This window comes from Fusarium oxysporum, chromosome 4 (genome assembly GCF_000149955.1).
Source record: "Fusarium oxysporum f. sp. lycopersici 4287 chromosome 4, whole genome shotgun sequence".
Lineage (NCBI taxonomy): Eukaryota > Fungi > Ascomycota > Sordariomycetes > Hypocreales > Nectriaceae > Fusarium > Fusarium oxysporum.
Window position 1 is genome coordinate 105,500 of NC_030989.1, and position 25,518 is coordinate 131,017.

At 48.3% G+C, this 25,518-nt stretch overlaps 13 protein-coding genes across 13 annotated transcripts; 6 read left to right on the forward strand and 7 right to left on the reverse strand.

Moving 5' to 3' along the window:
• Positions 1–829: 829 nt before the first annotated feature.
• On the forward strand, positions 830–2,931 carry FOXG_07405 (uncharacterized protein; the record flags this gene model as incomplete). Its single annotated transcript, XM_018385990.1, has 1 exon — positions 830–2,931. One exon carries the CDS (start codon positions 830–832, stop codon positions 2,756–2,758), a length of 1,929 nt encoding a protein of 642 aa, XP_018243081.1. The 3' UTR covers positions 2,759–2,931.
• On the reverse strand, positions 2,926–4,437 carry FOXG_07406 (uncharacterized protein). The gene is made up of 2 exons (XM_018385991.1): positions 3,801–4,437; positions 2,926–3,745 (listed from the first exon to the last, which is right to left on the reverse strand). Exons 1-2 carry the CDS (start codon positions 4,365–4,367, stop codon positions 3,164–3,166), a joined length of 1,149 nt encoding a protein of 382 aa, XP_018243082.1. The 5' UTR covers positions 4,368–4,437; the 3' UTR covers positions 2,926–3,163.
• A 660-nt stretch (positions 4,438–5,097) lies between these two features.
• On the forward strand, positions 5,098–6,245 carry FOXG_07407 (uncharacterized protein). The gene has a single exon (XM_018385992.1). The coding sequence runs from the start codon at positions 5,353–5,355 to the stop codon at positions 6,085–6,087; it is 735 nt and encodes a 244-aa protein (XP_018243083.1). The 5' UTR covers positions 5,098–5,352; the 3' UTR covers positions 6,088–6,245.
• On the reverse strand, positions 6,197–7,891 carry FOXG_07408 (uncharacterized protein; the record flags this gene model as incomplete). The annotated part of the gene is made up of 2 exons (XM_018385993.1): positions 7,665–7,891; positions 6,197–7,594 (listed from the first exon to the last, which is right to left on the reverse strand). Exons 1-2 carry the CDS (start codon positions 7,839–7,841, stop codon positions 6,197–6,199), a joined length of 1,575 nt encoding a protein of 524 aa, XP_018243084.1. The 5' UTR covers positions 7,842–7,891.
• Positions 7,892–8,359: 468 nt separating this feature from the next.
• Positions 8,360–9,232, forward strand: FOXG_07409 (uncharacterized protein; the record flags this gene model as incomplete). Its single annotated transcript, XM_018385994.1, has 3 exons — positions 8,360–8,423; positions 8,476–8,543; positions 8,600–9,232. 3 exons carry the CDS (start codon positions 8,360–8,362, stop codon positions 9,230–9,232), a joined length of 765 nt encoding a protein of 254 aa, XP_018243085.1.
• A 713-nt stretch (positions 9,233–9,945) lies between these two features.
• Positions 9,946–11,729, forward strand: FOXG_07410 (uncharacterized protein; the record flags this gene model as incomplete). Its single annotated transcript, XM_018385995.1, has 7 exons — positions 9,946–10,147; positions 10,187–10,287; positions 10,343–10,606; positions 10,658–11,114; positions 11,225–11,286; positions 11,340–11,474; positions 11,532–11,729. 7 exons carry the CDS (start codon positions 9,946–9,948, stop codon positions 11,727–11,729), a joined length of 1,419 nt encoding a protein of 472 aa, XP_018243086.1.
• On the reverse strand, positions 11,674–14,335 carry FOXG_19481 (uncharacterized protein). Its single transcript, XM_018399703.1, has 7 exons — positions 14,146–14,335; positions 14,081–14,093; positions 13,599–14,024; positions 13,048–13,550; positions 12,735–12,992; positions 11,968–12,683; positions 11,674–11,916 (listed from the first exon to the last, which is right to left on the reverse strand). Exons 1-7 carry the CDS (start codon positions 14,233–14,235, stop codon positions 11,778–11,780), a joined length of 2,145 nt encoding a protein of 714 aa, XP_018243087.1. The 5' UTR covers positions 14,236–14,335; the 3' UTR covers positions 11,674–11,777.
• A 530-nt stretch (positions 14,336–14,865) lies between these two features.
• FOXG_07412 (uncharacterized protein) lies at positions 14,866–15,876 on the reverse strand (the record flags this gene model as incomplete). The annotated part of the gene is made up of 3 exons (XM_018385996.1): positions 14,866–15,407; positions 15,445–15,754; positions 15,811–15,876. 3 exons carry the CDS (start codon positions 15,874–15,876, stop codon positions 14,866–14,868), a joined length of 918 nt encoding a protein of 305 aa, XP_018243088.1.
• Positions 15,877–16,394: 518 nt separating this feature from the next.
• Positions 16,395–16,853, reverse strand: FOXG_07413 (uncharacterized protein; the record flags this gene model as incomplete). Its single annotated transcript, XM_018385997.1, has 1 exon — positions 16,395–16,853. One exon carries the CDS (start codon positions 16,851–16,853, stop codon positions 16,395–16,397), a length of 459 nt encoding a protein of 152 aa, XP_018243089.1.
• Positions 16,854–18,210: 1,357 nt separating this feature from the next.
• Positions 18,211–19,443, reverse strand: FOXG_07414 (uncharacterized protein; the record flags this gene model as incomplete). Its single annotated transcript, XM_018385998.1, has 4 exons — positions 18,211–18,968; positions 19,017–19,142; positions 19,195–19,271; positions 19,316–19,443. The coding sequence occupies 4 exons, from the start codon at positions 19,441–19,443 to the stop codon at positions 18,211–18,213; spliced, it is 1,089 nt and encodes a 362-aa protein (XP_018243090.1).
• A 214-nt stretch (positions 19,444–19,657) lies between these two features.
• Positions 19,658–20,836, reverse strand: FOXG_07415 (uncharacterized protein; the record flags this gene model as incomplete). The annotated part of the gene is made up of 4 exons (XM_018385999.1): positions 19,658–19,785; positions 19,838–20,031; positions 20,082–20,136; positions 20,188–20,836. The coding sequence occupies 4 exons, from the start codon at positions 20,834–20,836 to the stop codon at positions 19,658–19,660; spliced, it is 1,026 nt and encodes a 341-aa protein (XP_018243091.1).
• A 507-nt stretch (positions 20,837–21,343) lies between these two features.
• Positions 21,344–23,034, forward strand: FOXG_07416 (uncharacterized protein; the record flags this gene model as incomplete). The annotated part of the gene is made up of 2 exons (XM_018386000.1): positions 21,344–22,256; positions 22,307–23,034. 2 exons carry the CDS (start codon positions 21,344–21,346, stop codon positions 23,032–23,034), a joined length of 1,641 nt encoding a protein of 546 aa, XP_018243092.1.
• A 700-nt stretch (positions 23,035–23,734) lies between these two features.
• FOXG_07417 (uncharacterized protein) lies at positions 23,735–25,463 on the forward strand. The gene is made up of 4 exons (XM_018386001.1): positions 23,735–23,837; positions 23,891–23,960; positions 24,022–24,455; positions 24,509–25,463. Exons 1-4 carry the CDS (start codon positions 23,781–23,783, stop codon positions 25,406–25,408), a joined length of 1,461 nt encoding a protein of 486 aa, XP_018243093.1. The 5' UTR covers positions 23,735–23,780; the 3' UTR covers positions 25,409–25,463.
• Positions 25,464–25,518: the final 55 nt, after the last annotated feature.

The window sequence follows — 25,518 nt, forward strand, 5'->3', positions numbered from 1 at the left end:
TGTCTGGAAGTCAGTTCCATCCATGGAGCATAACCTTTGGCTATGCATTATCGTTGGCACCCAACCGGTGATGACCGTGCTAGCCATATGCGTGATCGCCTTTCTTTTCCGTGTCCCCATTTCACGAGATCTCGGCATTATATCTCTGTTGGCGGGCGCTGACCAAGATACTCTCAAAATACTCAAGGGCGCTTCTTACAGTGGCAAACTGACGAAGCCCGTGCCTGTTAGAATTGATGTATCCCATAATGTGGATCGGGCCGGGACGAAGCTTGGATCTGTGCAGTATTATATTGGCGAATCAGGGACGCACGGGAGAATGCTGGGAGGATATATATACTCGTGAGGTAATATGAGAAACAACACAGTACCTCCACTACTCTCAGTATATCGGGCAATCTGAGAGTTGTGCCCGACCTCTCTCCCATCTCTAATACGGTCATTCAAGGATACTAGAGCAGTCATAGACAGGTGGTGAGACATTCTTCCATTAATCAGATTGCACCCAGAGATTACATATTTACATATCTCTTCTTTTGACACTCCCGATGCAAATAACAGCAAGTCTTTCTTACTCTACATAACGTTCTATTAATAGCCATAAACGACATTGCATACAGGGTGGATCAAGATCGTATCTGAACCAATAGAGTAAAGCAATCTCCTCAGTCCCCGGTTAAATAATTTAAGTCCTACCAGCTACCTGAGGCATTAATGAATCCTTCCAACTATAACGGGGCTTTGTCGAGTTTGGGGTTTAGTTACTGTTGTATTTTAACTACTGCTCCTAAACGCTTTACCACCTGGTCTTTACATACTTCACGGCGATATGGAGCGCCAGGCATTGACAAGGCCGGACCTTGAGAGTACGATAACTGACGAGAACGAGCATCTGCTTTCCAGAGAAGACGAATCAGGTCAACACGGATCCTTACAACAATTCTCGAGACACGTAGACCAGAGTAGTCCTGATGCCTGCACCGAAACGCATGAGCTTCAGCAATGGAGATCGACAATCAAGAACACCCAGATCGATGAAACCCAGATACTTCTAGAAGCAGAAACAGAAGATGCGGGGCTTACCTCACCTCTAGCACAAGAGTCCAACGTCAACAAGCCTCAACAGGAAGAGGTTTATCAGGTAGCTAGTACCCACAGCGAGCAAAACAACACGACTCCCCAAGATTACGATATCAATACCTCTACTCGTCTTCAGTGCATTATTGGCGTCTTCACAGGCTGTCTTCTCGCCCTCGCATGTATCGGGTCTGGTATTTACGTCCTTGCAACAAAAAAGGAAAAGCTTGCTATGCATGTTAACATTGATACAACGGCAAGAGAGGTCCTATCGCTTGTTTTCAACATCATCCTCACGTTCTGCATTGATAGCATGGCTTTCATCCATTCGGTGTCATTAAGATGGGCTCTCTATAGCGAACATCAATTGGAGTTTAACACGAACCTTCGGCTTTTTACCAGCTCGACTAAGAGTGGACCTAATCGGTGGTACACTAATATCTTTAGCATGATCTGTTTGATTCTTTGCTACGGAGCTTCCAGTTACTTACTACTGCCCGACTATGTGGACGAAGTATTCATAAACGGCCTGGCTCTCTTGATACTGGGCCTGGCTCTTCTGGGACACGCATCAGTTTCAACATGGTGTCTATGGACCTGCTCCGATTCTGTATCAACCTGGAGTTCTAATCCATTGAGCAATTGTCTGGCCGCTGTGCAAAACGGTATGCTTCAGCGACGCAATGGGAGGTGTATGCGATCCGTGCACGATCGGAACCCTTCATCACTGCAACTTTGTGCAGACATCGATACACAGCCAATTCGTCCTCGGCAGAAGCAAGAAAGCATGTACAAGCTGAACAGGCTTATAAGAATAATTATTTGGCTACTCTGGATGCTGGCAGTACTGGCCATGATATGGATGTTTGCCATCTTGGGGCTAGACCTGGCATATGCAGCCGATAATGGTGTTCATTGTCCGCCTGGTAAAGCCTCACTAAAATGGGAGGTGATGGCTCCAGGTAGTTGCAGCAGCAACATGGCGAGCCTCTCCATGTCCCCTTCTTCAAACCCCGAAGATTACAACAAATACCCGCTCCTCCAAGTCTTTCTGGGCCTGCTGTTCATCAGTGCAGTTCAAGCAACCCAGTCCATTGCTCTACATTGTACCGAGCTGCTTGTCAACATTTCACGAGATGAAAATATGTGGCGGAATGCGTATGACAATAGCAGCAGGAACAGGAAAGGCCCAAAAGGGTCCTTGCTTGCAAGTGACTCGCTGAAGAACGCAATAAGCAGCTGGGAATATATCATCCTGAGCCTTTTCAAGTCTCTTCTGCACTGGAGTGTTGGTCAGGCTGTACAGCCGAGCATTAGAGCAGGAATCGCAGGGGACATATCGACTATGGATCCGTCTTTGTTAAAGGAGGAAATGGGTGTGGTGGGTGTCACCTTTTATATGACATATACTCGACTACTGCTTTATGCCGTCCTTGCTATACTGCTGGCTTCTTTTGCCACTTTTCTGGCACTGAGAAAGCGATCGGGACCTCAGCCTGCTACTATGGGCCACTTGCAAACTATTGCAGACCTGGTTGACGATTGGACTCCAAGTGAGAACGGCCGTATTTATTGGGGAGACAAAGGGGAAAACTCAAGAAGTACAGTTCGTCATGCAGGGACAAGCTTTAAACTCAAGGCTCTGGGCCAGATCTCACTCAATGCTCTCTACGCTGGCTAGCCTTTAAGTAGGATTATTTATATCTTGAATGAAGCTGAAGATATAACCCCCGGAATACCTCATGCACCTTAGCTTCTGACTTGGCCGGAATTCTGAACTTAGCCTGTTAATGTCACATACTTATTGCCTGTTGATTCCCCATGCTTATTCTCAAGGCTAAATAATAAACCGTGAGCCAAGGGCTGACTTCCCCGCTAATACTGTCAACTTAATAACCCATGCTACTTATTCTCTGCCTGTTGAGCCTGGTGATTTGTTTGCTGCATGTCTCTGTTCTTCTTTCACCGCAATGCATTAATAGGCGTAATATCATTTGTTTCCTTTTAAATACACTGGGTTTCATGAAAGTCTCACCAAACATAGACCCCAGACCGCATTCAGGACCAGTAACCTCTGATTCTCTTCTTATGCAAGATCGCGCTGAAGAACGTGAATTCCATCCCTCTTGCCAATAGCATTGAGCTTCTTGGCTTCTTTCTTAAACACCAAGTCCAGAAATCCAACCATAATCTCATTCGCCGCCTTCTCAACGTTTCTTCCACTAAGGGTCCCAAATACCTCATGGACATTAGCTTCTGACTTGGCTGGAATCTTAAACTCGGTCAAGAGCAACGGAACATCTGTAAATGCATAGTGACGTGTGTGCTTCACCACCATCTCCATCTTAGCAGCATCAATCTTGTCGTAGAATGCATTCCAGCCAGGAACTGGATCAGGCGCTGTCATGTTTGTTCCAACGAGTATATATGGCGTGCACTTCAAGCCTTCTTCAACTACAGATCCATACATGGGACCGTCAAAGTTGAGACCTCCTATGACACGGCGATCGCGCTGGGCTGTGACGGCAGCAGTTGATCCACCAAAGGAGTGACCGTACACGGCAACTTTGTGAGGGTCAAAGGTACCAGGGAAGTCACCGAAGACCTGCTTCACGAGCGTGGAATTGCAGAGTTGCGAGATAACAAAGGACTCATCTTTAGTTCGGACCTAATAGTCAAAGTTATTAATGTCCTTGCAGTGTGAAGTTTAATGGGGGGCTTACCTTGAGCTGTCGATATGTCGAGTTCATGTTATCCGGAAACTCAGCAGCAGTTGCAGCAGTTCCATCAGGAAACTCAACCACAAAGGCTTCATAGGTGTGGTCCACAGTAAGAATGATGTATCCAAGACTTGCAAGCGACCTCGCCATGGCCCCATACACAAGCCTTGAACCTTGGTAACCTGGTGAGAAAAGCGCGACGGGGTATTCCTTCTTCGGCTTATGAAATCTCTTTTGCTTGACACTTGAGATATTGCACACCTTCATCTCAAAATCCTTAACGATGTTTTCCGGGAGGCCAAGAGTTCCGGCCACCTTGCCATAGGCCTCTGCAGTAAGGGCAGGCACATATGGAACAACTTCATCTTTACAGCCGTATTGGGCGTCGATAGGAAGGTAGGCCGAGACCATGATACGGCGCTTGGTGTTGGGCTTGGGTGCAAATGTGTCGACACGGTTTATGTCGATCAGCTCGAAGTTTTTAACGGCGACATCAAAGGGGCCTGGGGGAGGGGGGACAAGCAGGGCTTGTGAAGCCTTGAGAAAGGTGAGTAGGGCGAGAGGACGCATTTTTTGTCCTTGAGGAATCGAAGATATTGTTGAATACCAAGACAAGAAAAGGCAAACAAACGCGGCTATAATTTCGGTATTTATAGGGCGCACAGTCACCATCCAAATCTAATGTCGTGTGTGAAGCTAAAGACCGAATTCGGTTCTACAACGCGCTTAATCTAAAAAAAAGACATTGAAGCCACGACACAATGCTCAGCCACGACTGAAACCTGTAATTAAGTCGCATCGAAATCCCTTGAAATGCTAAAAGCTATCATGCAGTATTTCAATGACGAAATATTCAAGACCGAGCAATTTAAAAAAGGCCCACGTTTGCTGATCCCGCTCGGTCTTTGAGTTTAGGGTAACATAGCGTGATCCTTATCGATAGCGAAACAGGGGCAAAGACCGAGCTGCGAGGATTGACCAATGACCGCTCCTCCACTGGAGTAAGCTTACTTTCCCCTTCCAGCACTTACGTACCGCTCAGCTTGGTCTGAGCCACGTTTGCAACAGATGAATGGTGACATCACGAGCCGATTAGCCGCTGTGAATTTCCATCAGGCAATTGCTCGTATTCTATCACGGTTTTCGTAACGCATAACCACGGTGGAATTCGTCGCGCCCTATGGATGCCGTCGTCTGGCCCCTGAGTGGTCGCCTAAGCCTTGGCAACCACGCAGCCAATTTCAACCTAAGCAATCCAGTAAATAAGTCACGACCTTGCTTAAAATGAGTCCTTGCAGTGATTTAAATCATCACAGGGCGTAGCAAAATTCACGGCTCCAAAAGACACTTAGCATTGTTCTGGTAATAATCACGCGAAATTAACCAGTAGCGAGGCCTGCCAAGAGCGCCTCACCGTCATGGGCCTTGGCGTATTTCAGCTTCAGAAATCATCGTGAATCAAACAGACAAAGCCACGAGCAGATTATAAAACTGCATCTTGGATCGTGAATCTATAACTTGAAGCCGTGAAACTGTCTCTCTATCCTCTATTACCATGCCGCTTCCCAACGAGCCTGTCAAAGTCACCGGTGGCTGCTCTTGCGGCGCGATCCGCTATCGAATAAACGTTCCCGCACTGGACGATCGTCCATTGAACCCTTTCGCCCCTCCGGCCTGCGGTATCAAACTGCCAGGCGCCATAACATGCCACTGCAATGACTGCCGCAGATCAACCGGCTCGTTCCTTGCGACAGGCATTCTCGATATTCCAGCACCCATGCTCACCGTCTCCGCCATGTCACCCTCATCTGAAACCGATGTCATATCTGGTCGCGTTCTGGATGTCCTTGCGGACGACTATGATGCGGAAAAGGCCGATGCAGATCGTCCCCCGTACGTCCCAGCCATGGATAACCTCCGCGCAACAGGCGAAACCAAAACGTGGCTGCGCTTCTTCCACTCCGTTAAATGCAGTCTAGATGTATCCCGAAGCTTCTGCGGTCGTTGCGGAACGCAGCTGTGCTTCCACTTCAAACTGGAACCGGAATACTGCGCTGATGGGAAGTTACCTGACGGATGGCGTGACTCTTTTCACTTGTACCTTGGGACTCTGGATCGCGAGTTTCTTGAGAAAGATTGGTTCAATCCTGATAGTGAAGTGAACTTCAAGCATGGAACACCTCTCAGTCGATGTGTTTCTGCAACGGCCAAGGGCTTGAAGGACTTGCCCAAGATGCAGGAGTTTGATGGTCAGGCTACTGAGGAAGAGTTGGCGACCTTGAGAACTTAGTACGGCTGTGAAAGATAGTGAGAGTTGGCTTAAAATTTTGCAAAGTAAATGGCATTACTAAAAGACATTAAGATAGCTACTTCGAAGTGTCAAGAGTTACATCTCTCCACTAGTTCTCCTTATGTTCAACCTCAACTACACCCCCCTTCTCGTTCGCGTCCATTCGACCCACGTAATTATCCGTATCAGCCTGCTGTAGATCTGTGACATAGCGTTTGAACTTCCATGCCAATATCCTCTTCTCAAACAGCTCATCCAGCTGCTCCAAGCTTCGGCCTTTAGTTTCCGGAATAAAGAAGTACGTAAAGACAGCCAAGATTAAGTTACTACCAGCCCAGATATAACAATACTTGGGACCCCAGTTGAGTGCCTCAGGGTTGATGAAGTACGGCGTACAGTACGAGCACAACCATGAAGCCAAGAAGCTTGCACCCTGGGAAAAGCCTACTGTCTGTGCTCGCAGTCGCTGAGAAGGAATCTCAGTCTGCAGGGCCCATAGTACAGGACCTTGGCCAATACCATAAACCCAGGTGAAGACGATGCTCAACCCAACAAGAACCTTCCCAGCAGTTGGTGACCCCGCGGGAGAAACGGTGTAGGCAACTGCCATGCCCAGCATCAAACCTGAGTTGAGAAGGGAGGTACCAAGCAGAAGATGTCGACGGTTGAAGAAGCGCACAGCGGGGAAAGAGAGCATATTTCCCGTGAGGGCGATGGCGAGAGATACCATGACCCACTTGAATGGTGAACCAATTCGTGCCTGAACAAAGAAGAAGACTGAGAAGGCTGAGATGAAGTAGATACCAGTACTAGCTTGGCCAACAGCTGTCGCAATGCTGAGAAGAGTGCGTCGCAAGTCGGTGCTGCGGAAAGCGTCAAGCAGCTGAGTAGTGGAACGCATCTCAGTCTCTTCCAGCCAAGCATTCTTCATAATCATGATGTCCTCACGAATTCTTTCATCATCGGTTATACCCCGTAGCTTTCGAATTGCAGCCTCGGCCTTATCGTCCTGACCCTTGGAGATGTAATAGCGAGGAGTCTCTGGTAGGAATATCAGTCCTACGGACATCATGACTGGAACAACAAACATGACCGCAAGAGGTATCTGGTATGACAGGCGACTGAGCATGCCCTGAGTTCCGTTGTCGACGGCAATGCCGACAAGAGCACCGATATTAATCTGCAAGACGACCAAGCCAATAGCCGCACCTCGAAGATACGCTGGTGTCGACTCTCCGATATAGACCGCCGAAAAGGTACTGTAGAAGCCGTTGGAGAATCCAAGCATGATACGACCGAAGTATAATGCAGCGAGATGCGTGCTTCCCATTTGTGCAGCGACTGAGACTACGCCAAAAAGCGAAGCGATCCAGAGACCAACTCGAGGGCTGATGAAACGACCAAAGTTGAAGATAAGTATGCATGCTGCCAGAGCACCGAGACTGATTAGACTCTGCAGAAGGGTCTGGACTTTGGTGGTGATGTTGTAACCGATTGGGTTCGTGGGCTGTTCAGAGTCACTGTCAGAGTCATCCATTCATTCAAGTGGAGGGAAGCTGGCTGGAGAATACACTTACATCAACATAACCGAAGACGATGAGAAAGCCCGGCATGGATTGGAAGCCAGAGACAGCAGCTGAATCAAATCCATATTGAAACTGAGCCAAGGCAATAAAGAAGCAAATGGCGATCAATCGCTTCTCGCTCCATAACGAATTGAGTTGAACCCTAGCAGAGGGCTGTTGTGCCTCCATGTTGATGGAGATTTCTTAGAGAACAGATGATGATGTGCAATCAAAGAGAGGGCTTTGCATTTGTGAGCTTGTCCTTGCATTGGAAGTGGAGAGGAAGGATCAGCGATATATCCTTTTATCAGCATAGCACACGTTCTGGGCCCTGTTAGACGCGTCGCATCGCTTCCCCAGATCTTACCCCGCGATCTAACAATCGGCGTGATAACAGCTTTTGGCTTTACTTAGCGTTAAGCGTCGCATTCCCCAGCTTTACAAGGTTAGTGGTAAATTTGGTGCCATCGGCGGTATGCATCCGACAGAACACAAGAGCCGAACCGTCGAGGCCGATAATCTCCCCCCTCAGTGGAGGCTGACAGCCACTCCCGATATAGCTAGTCTACAGGTATAAGACCTCCCGGAGATCCAATGGGCTTCAGAAGGTACCTCTTAGCAGGCTGCTATTGTTTACTGTACATTGAGTTCCCTGTTCTTCTGCAATCAACTTGACGCGCCGCTAGAGTAGCGAAACTGCTGATAACATGGATACTGAAAGTGTAATGAAACAGCTCCAAGCTATGGAGGTGAAGATCGAAAAGCTCACAGGTAATCATCAGTACTCCAATTCTTCGCCCTCACTGATCTTATTTCTGCACAGCTGAGGCGGATGTACGAAAATTGCAGCATATCTACGGATATTACCTGGACAAATGTCTTTACAAAGAGGTATGCACCGCCTCCGACCAATGTGATCGCAGTAAACACATTACTAACACGATAAGGTGGTGGATCTGTTCTCAGACTCACCAGATGCATACGTGCAGTTCCTAAATGGTCGCTTCAGAGGCAAAGACTCAATCCGTCGGCTTTTCATCGACAGATGGTCCAATTACTTTGTCGGTGGCAGAAACGGTCCCATTCACGGCTGGCTTCTCGACCACTTCATCGGCCAAGACGTCGTAGACTTCCAGCCCGGTACAAACATCGCCAAATACCGCGGCAGAACCCTCATGAGCGCCGGCACCCACAAGACCCTCTCTCCCGAATACCCCGGCGGCCAGCGTCAATGGTGGGAGGGCGGCGTTTACGAGAACGAGTACATCAAAGAAGAAGGGGTATGGAAGATCTTCCGTCTGCGGTACCACCCTTTCTGGCACGGGAGTGTTGAGAAGGGCTGGCAGAATGCAGATCGGTTTGTGCCCTTGTTTAAAGAGACGTATCCGGCGAATCAGCAGGGCCCTGATGAGTTGTGGGAGGGGGCGGATTTGTGGCCTGATACTAGGGTCGTGCCGTTTCATTACGTGCATCCTGTTACGGGGAAGCAGGTGGCGGAGGAGGATTTGCAGGCGCCAAAGTGGAGGGAGCCAGCGAGTAGTGCTCCGCCTGCAAGAGTCATTGATGACTGGACTGTTTGATAGACATGCATCATGTACACGATGGCTATAGTAGTAATGAATATTACATTTCATTGGCAACCTTTGTGCAATCACATGTCTTATGCAATGAGCGAGCCGATTTACTTAGTAATCATAGAATTTACAGTGAGGGCGAGTTCACGGTCACCCGGCCTTCGAGCAAAAAGAGCATACAGCTGTTTGTTTTGTTTCACATGTAGCGTTCATTGTCTACCTCGTCGGATCTATGAGAGAAAACATGTCTCTCGACTGTGAAGACCTTATCGCCATTGCATGGTCGCACTAGCTACCGAAGCGAGTATGTGGTGGCTTGGATAGCGACAAACAGAGCCAGGTCTGGAAGCCTACAGTCCGGAGACGAACGAGGGGGCTGGGACTCGTGATCTCGGCTTCATGGTCATCGGAGGTATGGTTCCGAACTGCAATGGCCAGCCACATCATTTCGCGGGACATGGGTAGATAACGCGGGGAAGAGAAACGAGACAACCACCAGGACTCTGATCCGGCACTGATCGGTAGAGAGCCCCGGAATGGTAGAAAGCGATCGGCTAATGTTACACTGACTTAGTGATCATTCGTGGTACGTCCCATCGCTGATGAGATAGAATGTGGTAAACGACATGAGAGGGAGGAATCACAAGAGTCATATCATATTTGGTCCCAATAAGTTGATGCAATTGACAATAATCATCAATTTTTGACACTTCTCAACCATGAAGTCAATGTCGCTTTATGTGTTGCTAGTCTTTTGTTTGACTCTGGGCTGGTTCATTTTGACCCTTGTCAATGTCCTTCGTTCCCCCTTGAGACGAGTGCCTGGACCGTTTCTTGCACGGTTCACAAGACTATGGCTTCTGAAGCAAGTTTACTTTGGGACATACCCCAAGACCAGTATCGAGCTCCATAGGAAATATGGTTAGTAAGTCGCTTGGAGATGTCTACTCAACCTGACAGTTAGACCAGGGCCCATTGTACGCATTGCACCGAACGAGTACAGCATCGACGATCCTGCGGCAGCGAAGATAATCTATGGAAGTGGTCGAGGATTCACAAAGGTCCGTCACGAAGTGGCATGATACTATCAGAAACACAGCTAACAAGCTTGGATAGTCTCAATGGTATTATGCCAGCGGCAATCCCATCAGCCCACTTCCCAACATCTTCGCCGAACCGAATCCGCATATCCATGCCCAGGCTAGACGGAAGGTGGCAGCAGCTTACTCGATGACCAACTTGGTCCAACTCGAGCCTTTCATCGATAAATGCTCCGCTGTTCTTCGGGACCGATTAGAAGAGTTTGCTCGGTCTGGTACCTCCGTGGAGATATCCCACTGGATGCAGTGCTATGCCTTCGACGTAATAGGCATGATGACGGTGAGATACACAGCAGTTGTTAGCTCTGATACAGTTGACTAAGTCTGGTAGCTCGGAAAACGATTTGGCTTCTTAGATTCCGGCGAGGATATACAAGGAATCATGTCGTCTCTGAGCCAGTACCTGGTTTACTGCGCCAATGTCGGAGTATTCCCAGAGTGGCACAAGACTCTTTTTCGCAGACAAATGCGTTCACAGACTGTATCAGGTCTGACTCACGTCAGAGGGTTTGCCAATGCTCAACTGGAAGAGAAGCGCGAGAAGGTCAAGGCAGATGACGTCCCCCATCCCAATGTAGCAGAGGACTTTATCACCAAGTTCCTACGCGTCCAAGCGCAGGATCCAACCAAGATCACCAACGCTGACATTAGTTCAGTATGTACGATGAATATTGGCGCTGGTTCTGACACAACATCTATCAGTTTGACTTCAATCATCTTCAACTTGATCAAGCACCCGAGAGTTCTTGAACGACTCCGTGCTGAGATCAAAGAGCACGAGAGTCAAGGTACAATATCGGATCCAATCAAATTCGTCCAAGCTTTTTCTCTTGCATCGGGAGTTTGTTGTTTCAGATTTAGGGACGCGCGTCTGATGCAATCACTGCTCTTTCTACAGAGTCCGGCCGGGTCGTTCCATCAGACGGTGCGACTTTGGCAGGACAATACTTCCCTCCAGGGGTATGTACTCCTGCATATCAACAATAATTCGTGATGTAGTCTAACTCTGATAGACTGTCGTTGGCATCAATGCTTGGGTAGCCCACGCCAACACCAAGGTATTTGGTCATGATGCCCACGTATTCCGGCCCGAAAGGTGGCTCGATTACCCAGAACTGGTCAAAGAACGCGAAGCGTATTTCATGACAGTAAGTGATATCCTCAAAACATATTGCGCTACCGTAGTCTAACTCTTTACTTCAAAGTTCGGTCAAGGCTCTCGTACCTGTCTGGGCAAGAACATCAGCCTAATGGAGCTTTCCAAAGCTGTTCCACAAATAGTTCGGCACTTTGACTTTGTTCCAGATACAGAGTCTGGATATCCTGAGTACGTGATGGAGAATGTTTGGTTTGTCAAGATTAGGGAGTTCCATTGTAAGGTCTATAGCAGAAATAGGCATTGATAGTACAATAAGTATTCTTGGAAGACAGTATGCCAGGCATGATCATAGTCATGATGGCCCAAAAGGGAAGATTGAAGAGATGTCCATCAGATTATCCAGGAATCCATTGTCGATAACTATATCTGCCATGTCGAGCTCATTCAACCACGTCATCGCTAGTTGATCCGTGCTATGGTCAAGCGAAATCCTGCGCACCCATTAATAAAACTCGATGGAAGTTTGGTAGACTACTACGTACCGTTGCAGAGGTTCAGTCACCATCTGGGGATATCCTAAAGATTCGGAGGGTTGTAAAGTGATATTTGATGTTTCCTCGACACCTTCGGCAAGTCCACACTGCTGTAGCTGGAATAGTGTCTCTGGGATAAGATGCTTTGGGTAACCAGATACACTAATAGCCAGCAGGATTCGCAGACACTGCTTGGCACGAGATTGGTGTCCATCCATGTGATATAATCCACAAGCAGCAACAATAACCTGAAGTGCTTGTAAGGCGAAGAGATAATCGGCCATGACCAAGCTGGAAGCTACTTTGTGAAGGACCATGCTTTCCAGGATCTCAAATGTTGATTCGGCTGCCGACACGCAGGTCTTGGCGAGTGTAGCGAATATAGGCTGTTTGACAGTCTCAACGTGCTCGATGCCTTGTAATAAATTGCATAAGAGGAAGGGTTTGGTGACGAGCATCGTGGTACTCCAGTAGCGAAGGTGTAGAAGAGATATGGACCTTCTGTAGGACAAGGATACTGAGGGTGAGAGATGAAGATGTGGCGGTACGTGATCTAGCCAGCTTTGCAGAGCGGCCATGGCGTCATTAAAGTGAGTATTCGATAGCTTTTGTCCACCGTGAACAGGGCCATCGTAGAGATTCTGGCGTATACTTTGAGTTATCTGAGTGAGACGTATACACTGTTCCAGATATCCATTTGGCGTATGTGAGCCAGGGCTGACAACCTAGTGGCGCGTTAGAAATTGCTTTCGGGTCCACATATACTAGGAACGTACAAATTCAGATGGTAGAGGTGGTTTCCAAGAAGTTTCATTCAGTGGACTATTCATGCTTGGCTTTCCCAGAGCAAGAGACAGATCTTGATCAAGCAAATACAACGTCCACCAGAGCCGACGCGCATGCGCTTGGCTTACTACTCCGCTCTTCGTCGAGTACTTGTCAAGATGCAGACCCAGGGAGAAGGCGATGCGAACCGCTAGACCGATGTGAAGATATGCTGAGTTAGTGAAGCCGTTGGAGTGGAAGGCCAAAGACTGGAAGTAATTACGTCAGTTGTGGAAGCTGCATCCGTGATGCAACGGGACTTACTAATACTATCAATGCCCTGATGCTGTCTAGGTCTGCTTCATCGCATACCTTTGTCACGAGGGACTTGGCCATCTCCAACGAGTCATGGGCTCTTTGCCCGTTGACCAAACCATTAGCCGATGGCTCGCATGAAGCACATAGAGCTACTATCCCGTGTAGTGAACAGAGCCACGAGGCAGTTAGTTGCCCCGAGTCTCCAGAGTAAGTTGTCTCGAGTCTAGTGTAGAATGATTCTGCCGAGTATATCCAGTACAGGCAGTGGACCTGTTCAAAGAAGCGAGCTGCACAAGCGGACAGCAGTTCTTGCGATGGAAATTGGCACGGGTTGCCAGGCGATGAGGCAGCGTCTGTCAAGGGAGACTTGGCCGATGGTGGGCTGACTTTGAGCATTCCGGGTATTTTATCCTTGTCCTTCTCTTTGGTTCTCGTCCCTGCACCCATCCTGAGCATCCATGATCTCACGGCGCTGTTGAAGCTGGCGCCTGACTCTGCTCCCATGTAGCCTGCACGTGTTAGAAAGGGGCATGGGCTGTGTGTAGGAAGGAACTCACGATACTCCCCGTGAGCGTCTGCCAAAAGGCAGCCTAGGTCATGATGTAGATTGACGATCTCGGGCAGCAGTATCTCCTCTTCCTCAGCTTGGCTCTCTTCTACATCTTGTATCAAAATCTCTCCTTGGTCTATCGGTTCATCTCCACAATCTATGATAGGCGCTTCTGCCGATACTTCAATCAGAGACATTGTAGGCGTTGCGATGTCTGTCTGGGTCTTGAACGCTGGCTTTTTGTTCTCGTTAATCAATCGTCGCAGATTCGGTATCGTCAACTCTTCATCCGGAAAACAGTTACTGCAAAGCTCGCGCAAGAGACGGTATTCCTCTTCGGAAACAAAGTAGAAGGGCTTCTGGCGCCGTTTCTCCATATCCACTGAACAGACCTCATCGATGCTGCGGCAGTAATCGCATGGGCCATCGGCATCTCCACTCAACGTCAGTCCTCTGTCCCTTCATGAGTACAGTGTACAGCCAACCTACCAGGCTTATTGCACTTGAGAAAAGGTTAGTAAAGCGCACGTTGTGATAGGCTCGGGAACCCTTACCTTTGTCTTTCTTGACTTGCAGCGATCGCAGCTGATCGCCGTCCGACTCACCCTCGATTTCTTCGTAACTTTGGAGCTTCTGCTGGACATAGTGTCTTGAGTTACCGTAGCTTGACTGCGGGACAATGAGCAAAGACTTGATAGTGTCAAGAACAGTCGTGACGCGAGTCAAACTTGGCAGAGAGGAGGTTTACCAGGGGGGCTGATTGTCCCCGCTACCCCAGACTCTAGATCGCCACGAGTTTGCGGGGGTGTTGAACTGGACCGCAATGTGTATTGGCTAACTGGTTAGGCTTAATTGAGCCCCTATCAAATGACCGGGGCTTCCCCGCACTAGTAGTGAGCTATCTAACCAGATGAACTTGAATCCGCTAACGGCGCCACAAGCAATACAGATTATCGCTCTGGGTATGGCTCAAATTGCGGGGAAGACTGAGCTCGGCATAAAGTAGCGGCAATTGCATGTCATTCACCAGCTGTCACTACAACATTGAGAGGAGCCGCCCTGTAAGCGCCAGGAGGCTCAACTCTGCAACGGTTTTAGTAAGCATAAGTATTTTCTTATACCAATATCCCAAAAAGATTATTTTATGGCTTCTATGTAGGAGTAGATCATCTCTAACCGGACTCATTGCTACCATTGTGGCCCCTCGCATCAGGCTCAAAGTAAGGTCTCAATAGCTCGTACGAGTGACCAAAATGATACTCCTTCACCCACTCTCATGGCGTCTGGTTCTCCGTCTCATCCGGACCATAATGCCTCATCAAGCTTGCCAGAATGGCATCCTCGCCATGCTCAGCAGCGACAGTGATGGCATCCCATATGTGCTCTTGTCGGACACTAGCCGAGGAGTAGCTAGCCTCTAGGAAGAGTTCGACAGTCAGGTAACGACGCTGCTCGGCAGCGACCACGAGAGGTCGCTCATCCGTCCAGCAATCCATAAAGACGTCCACGCCGTGCTTGACAAGCATTTCCATAACTGCATGGCTGCCACTGATATCGCCGCTTTTAAATCCGTATAGCGCAGAGAGGAGGGTTCTGTCATCCACGTTGGGGTCTACCCCTCGCTCGAGCAGCAGCTTGATAACATCTGCATTGCCATGCTGCGCTGCCCAGCTAATTGCTGTCAAATTCTCCGTTTCGTTCTCGGCATTGGGATCAGCACCAGCATCAAGAAGGCGGGCTACAATATCAGCGTGTCCATCAATCGCAGCCAGCATAATTGCCGTGAATTCGTTATGGTCCCTCGCGTTCGGATCAGCTCCATGCAAGTAGCAGAGCCACAACTTCATCATGACCTTGTTCAGACGCGGTCATTAGAGGTGTCCATCCTTCTGCGTCTGCCAAGTCGACTTCTGCACCGCTGGCAAGCAGAAGTGACATGACGTCGACATTTCCCTCAAAGGAAGCTCGGGAAAGCGCTGTCTGTCCTTCATCGTCTTGTGCATTTGGGGATGCGCCCTTTTGTAGTAGTCTGGAAGCTATCTCCACATTTTCGGCCCCGGCCGCGTAAAATAGTGGTGTCCGTCCCTTTTCGTCCCGGGTACCGGTGTCGACACCTCTTTCCACGAGGTTGGTGAGAATATCCAAGCGCTCTTCTTTCACAGCCTGTAGAAGGGCTTTGTTTGGCTTAGGCTCCTGTATGGACTGTCTGTGCCTAGCACCAGATGTGACATGGCACCCTCCAGGAGACTTAGATCCGACTGCTCTGAAGGTTCTTTTGGCGGCATGGTGCTTTGGTAGTTCTTCGTAGACTTGGGGTTGCCATCTCAATAATTGTGTGAGCAAGATCCTTCTTTTTGAAGCTTCTGGACCTGCGTTTGGACCATGTCTGTATCTTGCGGTGCCTGGCTATGCCCCACATAGTCGGATGTTGCCGGTGCTCACGGACGCCGTGCCATACCATATTTAACAAGGGAGAGGAGCCGTCCCCTCCAGCTTAGAACTAATATCGTTAAACCAGATAGAACTAACCTATTCTTTATCACTATCTTCGATCTGCCTAAAGTGTATTCTCGCCTAGAGTTAAAAGGTCGTGACTAATAGCAGACAGAATAGATAAGAGTCTTAATATAACGTAATTCATAGTTTAGTCCGCTCCCCGTTTATCCTCCTCTTCTATCGGTAACATGGTAAGCGACAAAGATGGTTAACTAAGTCCATTTCCCCTGACTGGAGCCAGCTCCTTGATCAGGCATATCTCTCTTTCTCGAATATGTTTCTTCTTGCTATAGGATAGGGTTGTAACTTAGACTAGCTCAGAGGTGCTATCGGTTTTGAGAACTCTGGCACGAATAATTGCAGCATCTTTACTAAACCAGCCGGCAACAACTACCATTCCAACTATAGCGAACTGCAGGGAAAAAGTGACAAATCTGATGGCAAAGCTGCCCGTGGTAGGATGCAGCGTGGGGATTTGCGTAAATGAGTAAATCAGGTCGTAGTTCATGCGGATCAACTGAAGCACTGTGGCAGGCGCGGCAGCCATCATCAGCACTTCAGCAGAGCGGTAGCTTATATCTTGTCGAGCATAGTAGATGTGTTTGCCGGCAGGATATAGCCAGACCAGAGTCCCGAGCATCACAATGAACATGATGACGTTTCCGGCCTTGTCGGCAGCTTCGTTTTTTATGTTGTTCGGCATCGTTGTATCTCGCATTCCACCGTATGCTGCTAGGATCGTGCCAATGTTGTATATTACGTTCATCGCGATGACCACTATTCGGTTTCTTTGGCGTTTATATGGGAACAGGGGGAGGTTTAGACTTGCATAATATTAGTATTACATAGGGTCGATGCTAGGTGCATATAGGTTCACATACGCTTCGTATATCAGACCAATAATGCTTACTGATAGAGTAGCGGTGCAGGCTGAGGCGGCTATCATAGCGAACGCGGTTGGAGTATCGGGCTCATTACGCCGGGAGAGGTAATAAATGTCCGAAGTGATCCGAAAAATAAAAAAGAACATAAAGGGGGGAAACCACGCCTTGCCAGCTTTTCGGTGTTTATACGCTACATATAGCGCTGGGAATAACAAGATGATGAAAACAATAAGGGCTGTAGCGGATAGACCGATGCATGCTGTTGTGGGAGGGCTGGGAGGTTGTGAATTGGGAGTCGACATGATCAGCTGGTAAAGACTCGGTGAATCAGAAATGAGTTAATGTGTAGTTGTCAAAGACTCGAGGGAAAATCACAGAACCAACCGAAATATTTATCATCTACTGGAATCCGACATACTGACAGCAGAATTTCTCGCCCAGTCCCCTATCACAGCAAAAGCCTGCAGTCAAAACAACAACCCTAAACCCCAGTGAAACTGTGTCAGTTTCTGTGCCAACAACAGTACCAGCCTCGCCTCACATGTGTTTCCTAATTTTAAACGCTTCAAGCGCCTAGGAGACGTCAGCAAGCGTTTCACCGTTTAGGGTTTTAGCCTATCAGCTCTACTAACGTGCTTTGGATACGACGTATAAAGAAACACAATTCGTAATCATGAGGCGCGGCGGCCCTTGTTAAACGTGTTGTCCTTGATCGTCAATAAGGGTAAGCGGAAGATAAATGCAGATCAGCGTTTCGTTTGCAGCTTGTGCTGGTGTGACTAAGCGGCAGTGCCGTCTACTACCGTACTTCCGGCGCTAGGCAGATGTCACGGCAGAGCTACCTCGCTTACAATAGACCATCCCTCACTGCCCTGGTTTTAGCTCCAGAATAAACTTTAAAATGGCGGAATATTAAGCTTTGTCCCTTTTCACAAGTCCTTGCTCTAGGTTTAATATAGCATCGCGCACCTAAGCTTGCTTGTCTGTCGTGATCTGCAATCCAGCCACTTCCATCAAGGACTTGACACTTGTTAGTTCAGCCAGCTCAATATAACAGTATCGAAAACACACTTCGGGTAGCGTATACTACCCACACAGTCTTCGTATCAACACTACTCCATTGCTGTGAGATGTCTCTGACAAGTTTTATCTAAAGTTCTGCGTTGCACCTTTTCTATAGCTTCCCTGCCAGCTGAAGACTCCACAAGAAATAGAGTTTACTCCCAAACCGATCATACATTAGCTCTGCAGATCCAAAACAGCCCTTCCCGATAGACTCCCACTTTCCATCTCCCTAAAAGTCTCTGTAAGCTCGCTCAGCTGCCTCGTCTGATAATGCACAGTAATCACGCCTCTCGCCGCCAAGTTCAGCACATCGATTGCATCCTGGCGATTTCCCAATATCGATCCAACAATCTTCAGCTGCTTTTGAACAATCGGCCCAGGCATTGCGCTTGCAATTGCAACAGGTTTTCCCCCGGGCATTCCAACACCGACTAATGTCCCACCAGGTCTCAATAGCTCAAGGCCTTGAGAGTATGCTGCGTTGCTAGACGCACATACAACTACCGCGTTGGCGCCAAGATTGTCGGTGAGCTTCTTGACCTGGGAAACCAACTCCTCGCTGGACGTTGCAGCATCAATGAATATCTCAGCTCCACTTTCCTTTACAACTTCCTCTTTGCTGGCTTGATCAATGCCAATAACACGGTATCCGAAGGCCTTTGCTGCTATCTGCGTGACGAGATGTCCCAAACCTCCTCCGGCGCCTGACACAACAACCCAATCGCCAGGACTGGCGCACACCTTACGTAAAGCCGCGTACGAGGTCAGTCCTGCGCATAGCATTGGTGCAGCTACTTCAGAGCTCACGCCGTTGGGAATAGGTGTCAGATATCGAGCTGGTACAGTAAGGTATTGCTGGAATGTCCCTGGGTTGAACATGCCAGATACAGATTGCTTGGCACAGAGGCCATCGTCTCCAGCGATGCAGTAGACTTGAAAACATGTTAGTCAATCATGTAAATGAAGAAGAAGTTACATACCACAACTACCGCAGATATCCCTCAGCCATTTCACTCCGACTCGATCTCCAATCGCGAAGTCGTGTATTCCTGCACCCTCTCCAATCTGAACAACTGTTCCAACACCTTCATGACCGCCAACTTGAGCTACATCAATCGTATCAGAGAAGTACACTGGCCACCTCTGAATGGGACTTACTGTCAGGAAGCGAAAAAGGCATTCCCCAAGAGTTCTTCATGATGGAAAGGTCTGAGTGACAGACGCCGGAATGAGAGCTGTAACTGTTAGCTCGTGTCCCTGGCCAACAGTTGAGACTTACAGCTTCACCAGCACCTCTCCTGCAGATGGGCTGGGAGTCTCAATGTCTACCACCTTGGTGCTGAGTTCACCAGGTTTGTCGTAAACAGCAGCCTGGTGGGTCGACGGAGCGTTGGTGATGATGGCCATGGTAAAGCTGTGTTGAGTATCACAGTTGGCTGTTACTCTAACGTTCATGTAGCACAATATTTATTGATATATGATGTTGTCTTTCTTAATACCCCAGAGACACTGCTTAGCTTCCCTTCGGCTCCTTCCGACATGGCCGGGGAAGTCTCGCCGAGTCGGAAGCATAGAAGCGATAGCTATGGACACCCGAACCACTCTCTCTGCGTCAGAACCTTCAGTACTCCAATGGTAATTTGAACAGCTTTATAGCGTTAGTCCTTCCAACTTGCTCTTTCGCCTCACCATCCAAGTCCACAGTCCTCCACCACGCCTGCGCTTCTTCAATGTCTTCGTATGGTGTATCTGTCAAGATATTAGCTTCACTCTCTAATCATTTACATTCAATAATTATTACCTATAGAGTACATGCATCTGTCGATCCCAATTGTTTCAGCGCAAAGCTTTAATCCAGGAGTAAAGAAGTTTCCTGAAGTCGTGATGTAGACATTGTGCTTGAAATAGTAATTGTAGTCTTCCTTTGACGGACGCGTGGCCTTTTTACTGGGCTTGTTGTACCAGTGGCTGGCTCTCCAGAGATTCAGAGGTATGCTGTCCGGAGTATTAGTGATGTTTCTTGCTTCTAAGATGGTAATCCATACTTCTCTCCTAAATGCCCAGCTACGATCTTGGCACTTGGGAATCTGTCAAAAACTCCTTTGATGGGGTCAGTCTCAAAATCAGTGGAATTGCATCGTGACAACTCACCAGATGAGCAAAGCGCATAGATATGGTACGAAAGATCAAGATGGAACTGCACAGCTGCACCTTGAAGATGAGGCCGATCTCCGTACAGCGACCCAGGTTGAAGGTCCTTGATCGACACGTATCTCGGATGCAAGTAAATCGGAACATCCAACTCTTCAACCTTCTTCCAAAACGGGTCATACTTGGCAGTGTCAAAGTACTCTCGTCCCGATCCTCCCTCTATACTCTGATAGTCGTTAACAAGTCCCCCAAAAAATCCCAACTGCTTGACAGCTCTTTCAAGCTCCTGTGCAGCTTCTTCGGGATCATGCATCGACAGAGCTGCAAGACCACCAAATCTCTCTGGTCTTTTCGCGACCTGACATGCCAGCCAGTCATTGGCTTCTTTGGCTGTTTTCTCTGCGAGTTTGGGGTCCGTTATGCCTTGACAACCCGGTGCAGTCAATGACAAGAGCATGTATTCAACTCCCTCGGCATCCATGGTTGCGAGGCGCTTATCATGGATGTCAAGCAGCTTCGCAGCGTGGGCTTCTAGAGCCTTGTTGCTGCTGCCTCCAGGGTTAAGAATTGCAAAGGTTTCTTCGAGGAGCCATTTTGTTGATGGGGTAATGATTGCCTCCTCAACAGCAATAGTTCCTCGCGTTGACATGATGAGTGGTGAAGTTGGTTGTTAATTAAATGTTTGCATTTATTGAGCAGATTGCGCTACCAATGTTGGGCATAAAATTAGCAATTTATTTATCTCATAAATAGAAGGCCACCATCAAGGGAACAGACTCTCCGTAGACTACCTCATTGGACCTTTGCTCAACTCTCCTCCAGCGAGTCTGCACAAATTCATCACATTAAACTACCCTGTACCGAGCCGAAGAAGCCGCCGGGAATAGACGAAATGGAGGGGCTGTCGTGAGGGGCCATCGGCGCTATGCTTCCGACAAAGGTCCCCACTTCAAAGGCTACGAAACGGAGGTCAAGAAGTGGAGACAGCCGAGCATGACCCAATGCTTGGCCCTCACAAATCCAGAGCCATCTATACAGGCTAAGACAAATAACTAGAGAATTAAGCCTTGCTACAGCTCGTCTTTTGCATTGCTCTTGAAGTTCATGCCGTGCTAATTAGTTCATTCTGTTATCTGTTATCTTATCTCAAGTCACAATGGCCCACATTTTCGACGTTGCACCTCTTATCGATACCGGATACATCGACGGAAAAAAGGTCGGCAACCAAGTGAAGTACCCAGACAGTGGAACCTTCAGCGGCTTCAACAAGCCATTTCGCTTGGAGGGCGACATCTTTGATCTCGAAGTATCAGGAACTATTCCACCGGAGATCAATGGCACGTTTTATCGAGTTCAGCCAGATCATCGCTTTCCTCCCGTTTTTGAAGATGACATCCACTTCAATGGAGACGGCAATATCACTGCCATTCGCATTCAAAATGGTCATGCAGATTATAAGCAGCGTTATGTCAGAACAGATAGGTTCTTGGCGGAAACAAAAGAACGGAGAAGCTTGTTTGGGAGATATCGCAATCCCTTTACGGATTCTGAGCTAGTCAAGTCAGTCATCAGAACTTCTGCCAACACAAACATCACCTTCTGGAGAGGAATGCTTCTGGCCTCCAAAGAAGATGGCCCGCCATATGCCATGGATCCACTCACTCTGGAAACCATCGGGCGATATGACTTTGAAGGGCAGATCCAATCACCAACAATGACTGCCCATCCCAAATTCGACCCTGAAACTGGCGAAATGATCTGCTTCGCTTATGAAGCCGGCGGAAACGGAAACGATGGATCTCGTCAGATCGCTGTCTGGACAATCGATGCAAACGGTGCCAAGACCGAGGAAGCTTGGTACGAAGCTCCTTTCTGCGGTATGATCCATGATTGTGGCATCAGCAAGAACTACGTGGTTCTGCCAATGACACCTCTGAAGTGCAACCCAGATCGTCTCCAAAACGGCGGTAACCATTGGGCATGGGATCCAAAAGAAGATCAATGGTACGGCGTAGTCCCGCGGCGAAATGGAAAGCCCGAGGACATTATCTGGTTCCGGTCTGATAACGGTGAGTTGAGTCGGCTATATGATAAGGTGCTTACTGACATGTTTGGTCAGCATTCCACGGCCATGTTGCAGGGTGCTACGAAAACGAAGATGGCAACATTGTGTTCGATCTAACAGTAGCAGATGGTAACGTGTTCTTCTTCTTTCCACCTGAGGATACACCAGCTGGTACCGTTGCGAAGCGGAACCGCTTAAACAGTCCCACCAAGCGCTGGGTGTTCAATCCCAAGAGTCCTTCGGGAACACGCGTACAGGCTAGTGAAGAATGGGACACCAGTGGTGAATTCTCCCGTATCGATGATCGCTTTGTCACCAAGAAGTACAATCATTTCTGGCAAGCCAAGATCGACGGGTCTCGAGAGTACAACGCTGCTAAGTGCGGTTCACCAGCTGGTGGACTCTTCAACTGTCTGGCTCACTATACATGGGATGAGAGAACAGAAGATATCTTCTGGGCCGGCCCTTGTGCTACATTCCAAGAACCATCATTCATCCCCAAGAAGAATGGTGCAGAGGGTGAAGGTTGGCTCATTGCATTGTTGAACCATCTTGATGTCTTGCGCAACGATGTAGTCATCTTTGACGCACAGAACCTCACTGCAGGGCCTGTGGCTACGATCCATCTACCGATGAAGCTTCGTCTTGGACTTCATGGCAACTTTGTGGATCAGGCGGATATAGAAGAGTGGCAGATCAGGAGACAGCCAGGTGGGGATGTTGGTCCCGTGAGACCGGCTGAGAAACCATTGCCCTGGCAGTCGGAAGCTGACAGCATATGAGTATTGACAGATAATTTGTCAGAAGGACCGCGCTGTTCGGTTAGGTTGCGATTGCATGGATTGTTGATCACTGGACTTCTTTTTCTCAATATTGAATTTTAAAGTTAAGCTTCCTTTTAACAGATACTTGATGCACGTCAAAACTGTAACCCCACATACGCGATCAATATCAATATCGTGAGTCTGTCCACTTAAATCGTGATCTTGGGCCTCGTGAGCGTGCAGAAGATGATGTTATCAATTCGAAATCAATACACAAAGAATTACTATTTTAAATAGAGATATCTCGGTCTCAGAGATATCACATATTGGTGTCCTGCATTCAAGGCCTTAGATCGTCCGTTCGTGCCTTAAATCCGACCTACCCCCAGTTACGATATCAGCGGAGGCCTCGGATAAGTCTGCAGGTTGCGATCAAAAGGCTCCGAATATGCAGTGACTATGCGGCATCATTAGAACGCGTCACTTCTATCAGGTATTCGGATGGTTAGATTTTAATGATGCCGGGTCACTTTGGGCTCGGAAGGAACGTCAACTGCGGGGATGTCATCGGACTCATCCTTCCGAAGGACGATGGATTATTCAGACGCCTCCAAGTGGGACACTTGACCTGTTATTGAAGTGGGGCATCTTAATGCCGGTCGTTGAGTTTATAAGTGTCTAGGCCAATGTATGTGGCATCAGTAGTCCACTTGTTACAGGAAAGAACACCATCTCACATCTCCTCCCCAGTGTAGCTTTTAAAAATGCCTGCTGCAAAAACCCCACGTGATATTGAGACTCGTCTCTTTATCAATGGCGAGGTATGTAATATGTCCAACTAGGTAGAAGGGATGTGTTATTGACCAGTGTTTAGTTCGTCGAGTCATCTGATAAGAAGACGTTTGAGTTGAAGTCTCCATCAACTCACCAAGTTGTAGCTGAAGGTATGCTCAGAATCCTCATTTCGGTCATGCAATGTTACGAGACATCCTGACTCGGGCATAGTCCACGAAGCAAGTGAAAGTGACACCAACGCCGCCGTCGCAGCAGCCAAAGCCGCATTCCCAGCCTGGTCCGAACTCTCACCCAAAGACCGAGGCCAGTACTTCAAGAAGCTTGCCTCCCTCATTCTCGAGTCGCATCATGAGTTAGCATATCTCGAAGCCATTTCTATGGGAAGACCTGTGAAGGGATACTTTGATGCTTTTGCCGCTGCTGACACGTTCAACTACTACGCCGAAGCTGGAGCGGTGGTTCTTGGAACGAGTAGTCTTAATATGCCTGGACACTTGAACTTTACTCTACGACAGCCTTACGGAGTCGCTGCGGCGATTATTCCATGGAATGTACCGATTCTGTTCCTGGCTCTCAAGGCAGCTCCTGCGCTGATGGCAGGCAACACTGTGGTTTTGAAGAGCAGCGAAAAGGCACCATTGACAGTGAGTCTTTAACCATCCTCATCTGAGATGTATTCATGGCTAACAGTTATTAGTCTGCTAAAGTCGGGCAACTGGTCCAAAAGGCTGGCTTCCCACCAGGCGTCTTCAACATCATCTCAGGCCACGGCAAAACATCAGGCGCCATCCTCTCCAGCCACATGGACGTTCGAGTCCTCAGCTTCACTGGATCAGGTCCTACAGGCCGACTCATCCAAGCTGCTGCTGCCAAATCGAACCTAAAGAATGTCATCCTCGAACTTGGTGGAAAGTCTCCGGCTATCATCTTTGATGACGCTGATCTCGAAAAAGCGGCCGCTGAGACGGCATATTCTATCCAATGGAACAGTGGACAGGTCTGTATGGCGAACTCAAGGATCTATGTTCATGAGACCATCGCGGAGACATTTATTGAGTCCTTCAAAACGAAGTTCCAGGTTATCGCGGCCGGAGACCCGACTGATGAGAAGGTCAACCATGGACCTCAAGCAGATGAGATCCAATACAACAATGTGCGATCATATATCGAAATGGGTAAGAAATCCGGTAAACGCATCCTCGGCATGGATCATGAGGCTACTCCAGATGGCTATCTCATCCACCCAACAATCTTCGTCGAGACCCAAGAAGACGCCCGAGTCATGAAGGAAGAAATCTTTGGTCCGGTCGTCAATATCAACACTTTCAAGACCGAGGCTGAAGCAATAAGCAAAGCTAATGATACAGAGTTTGGTCTATATGCCGCAGTGTATAGCAAGAATATCGACAGGGCACTACGTGTTGCTAAGAGATTGGAAGCTGGCACTGTTGGTGTCAATTGCACCAGCCCTACGCAGGCGAAAGATATGCCATTTGGTGGATACAAGACGAGTGGTGTCGGTAGGGAGGGGACTACGGTTAGTTTGAATAACTTCTTGGAGACCAAGACAGTACTGGTCAAGTTGGAGGAGTTTTAGTATCATGAAGAGCTCTTAGATAGTTCATTAACATGTCTCATTTTTAATCGTCGAACCATCACCCTATCCCCATTAAGCACTCTCACCACTGGCATTACTCCAGGCATATT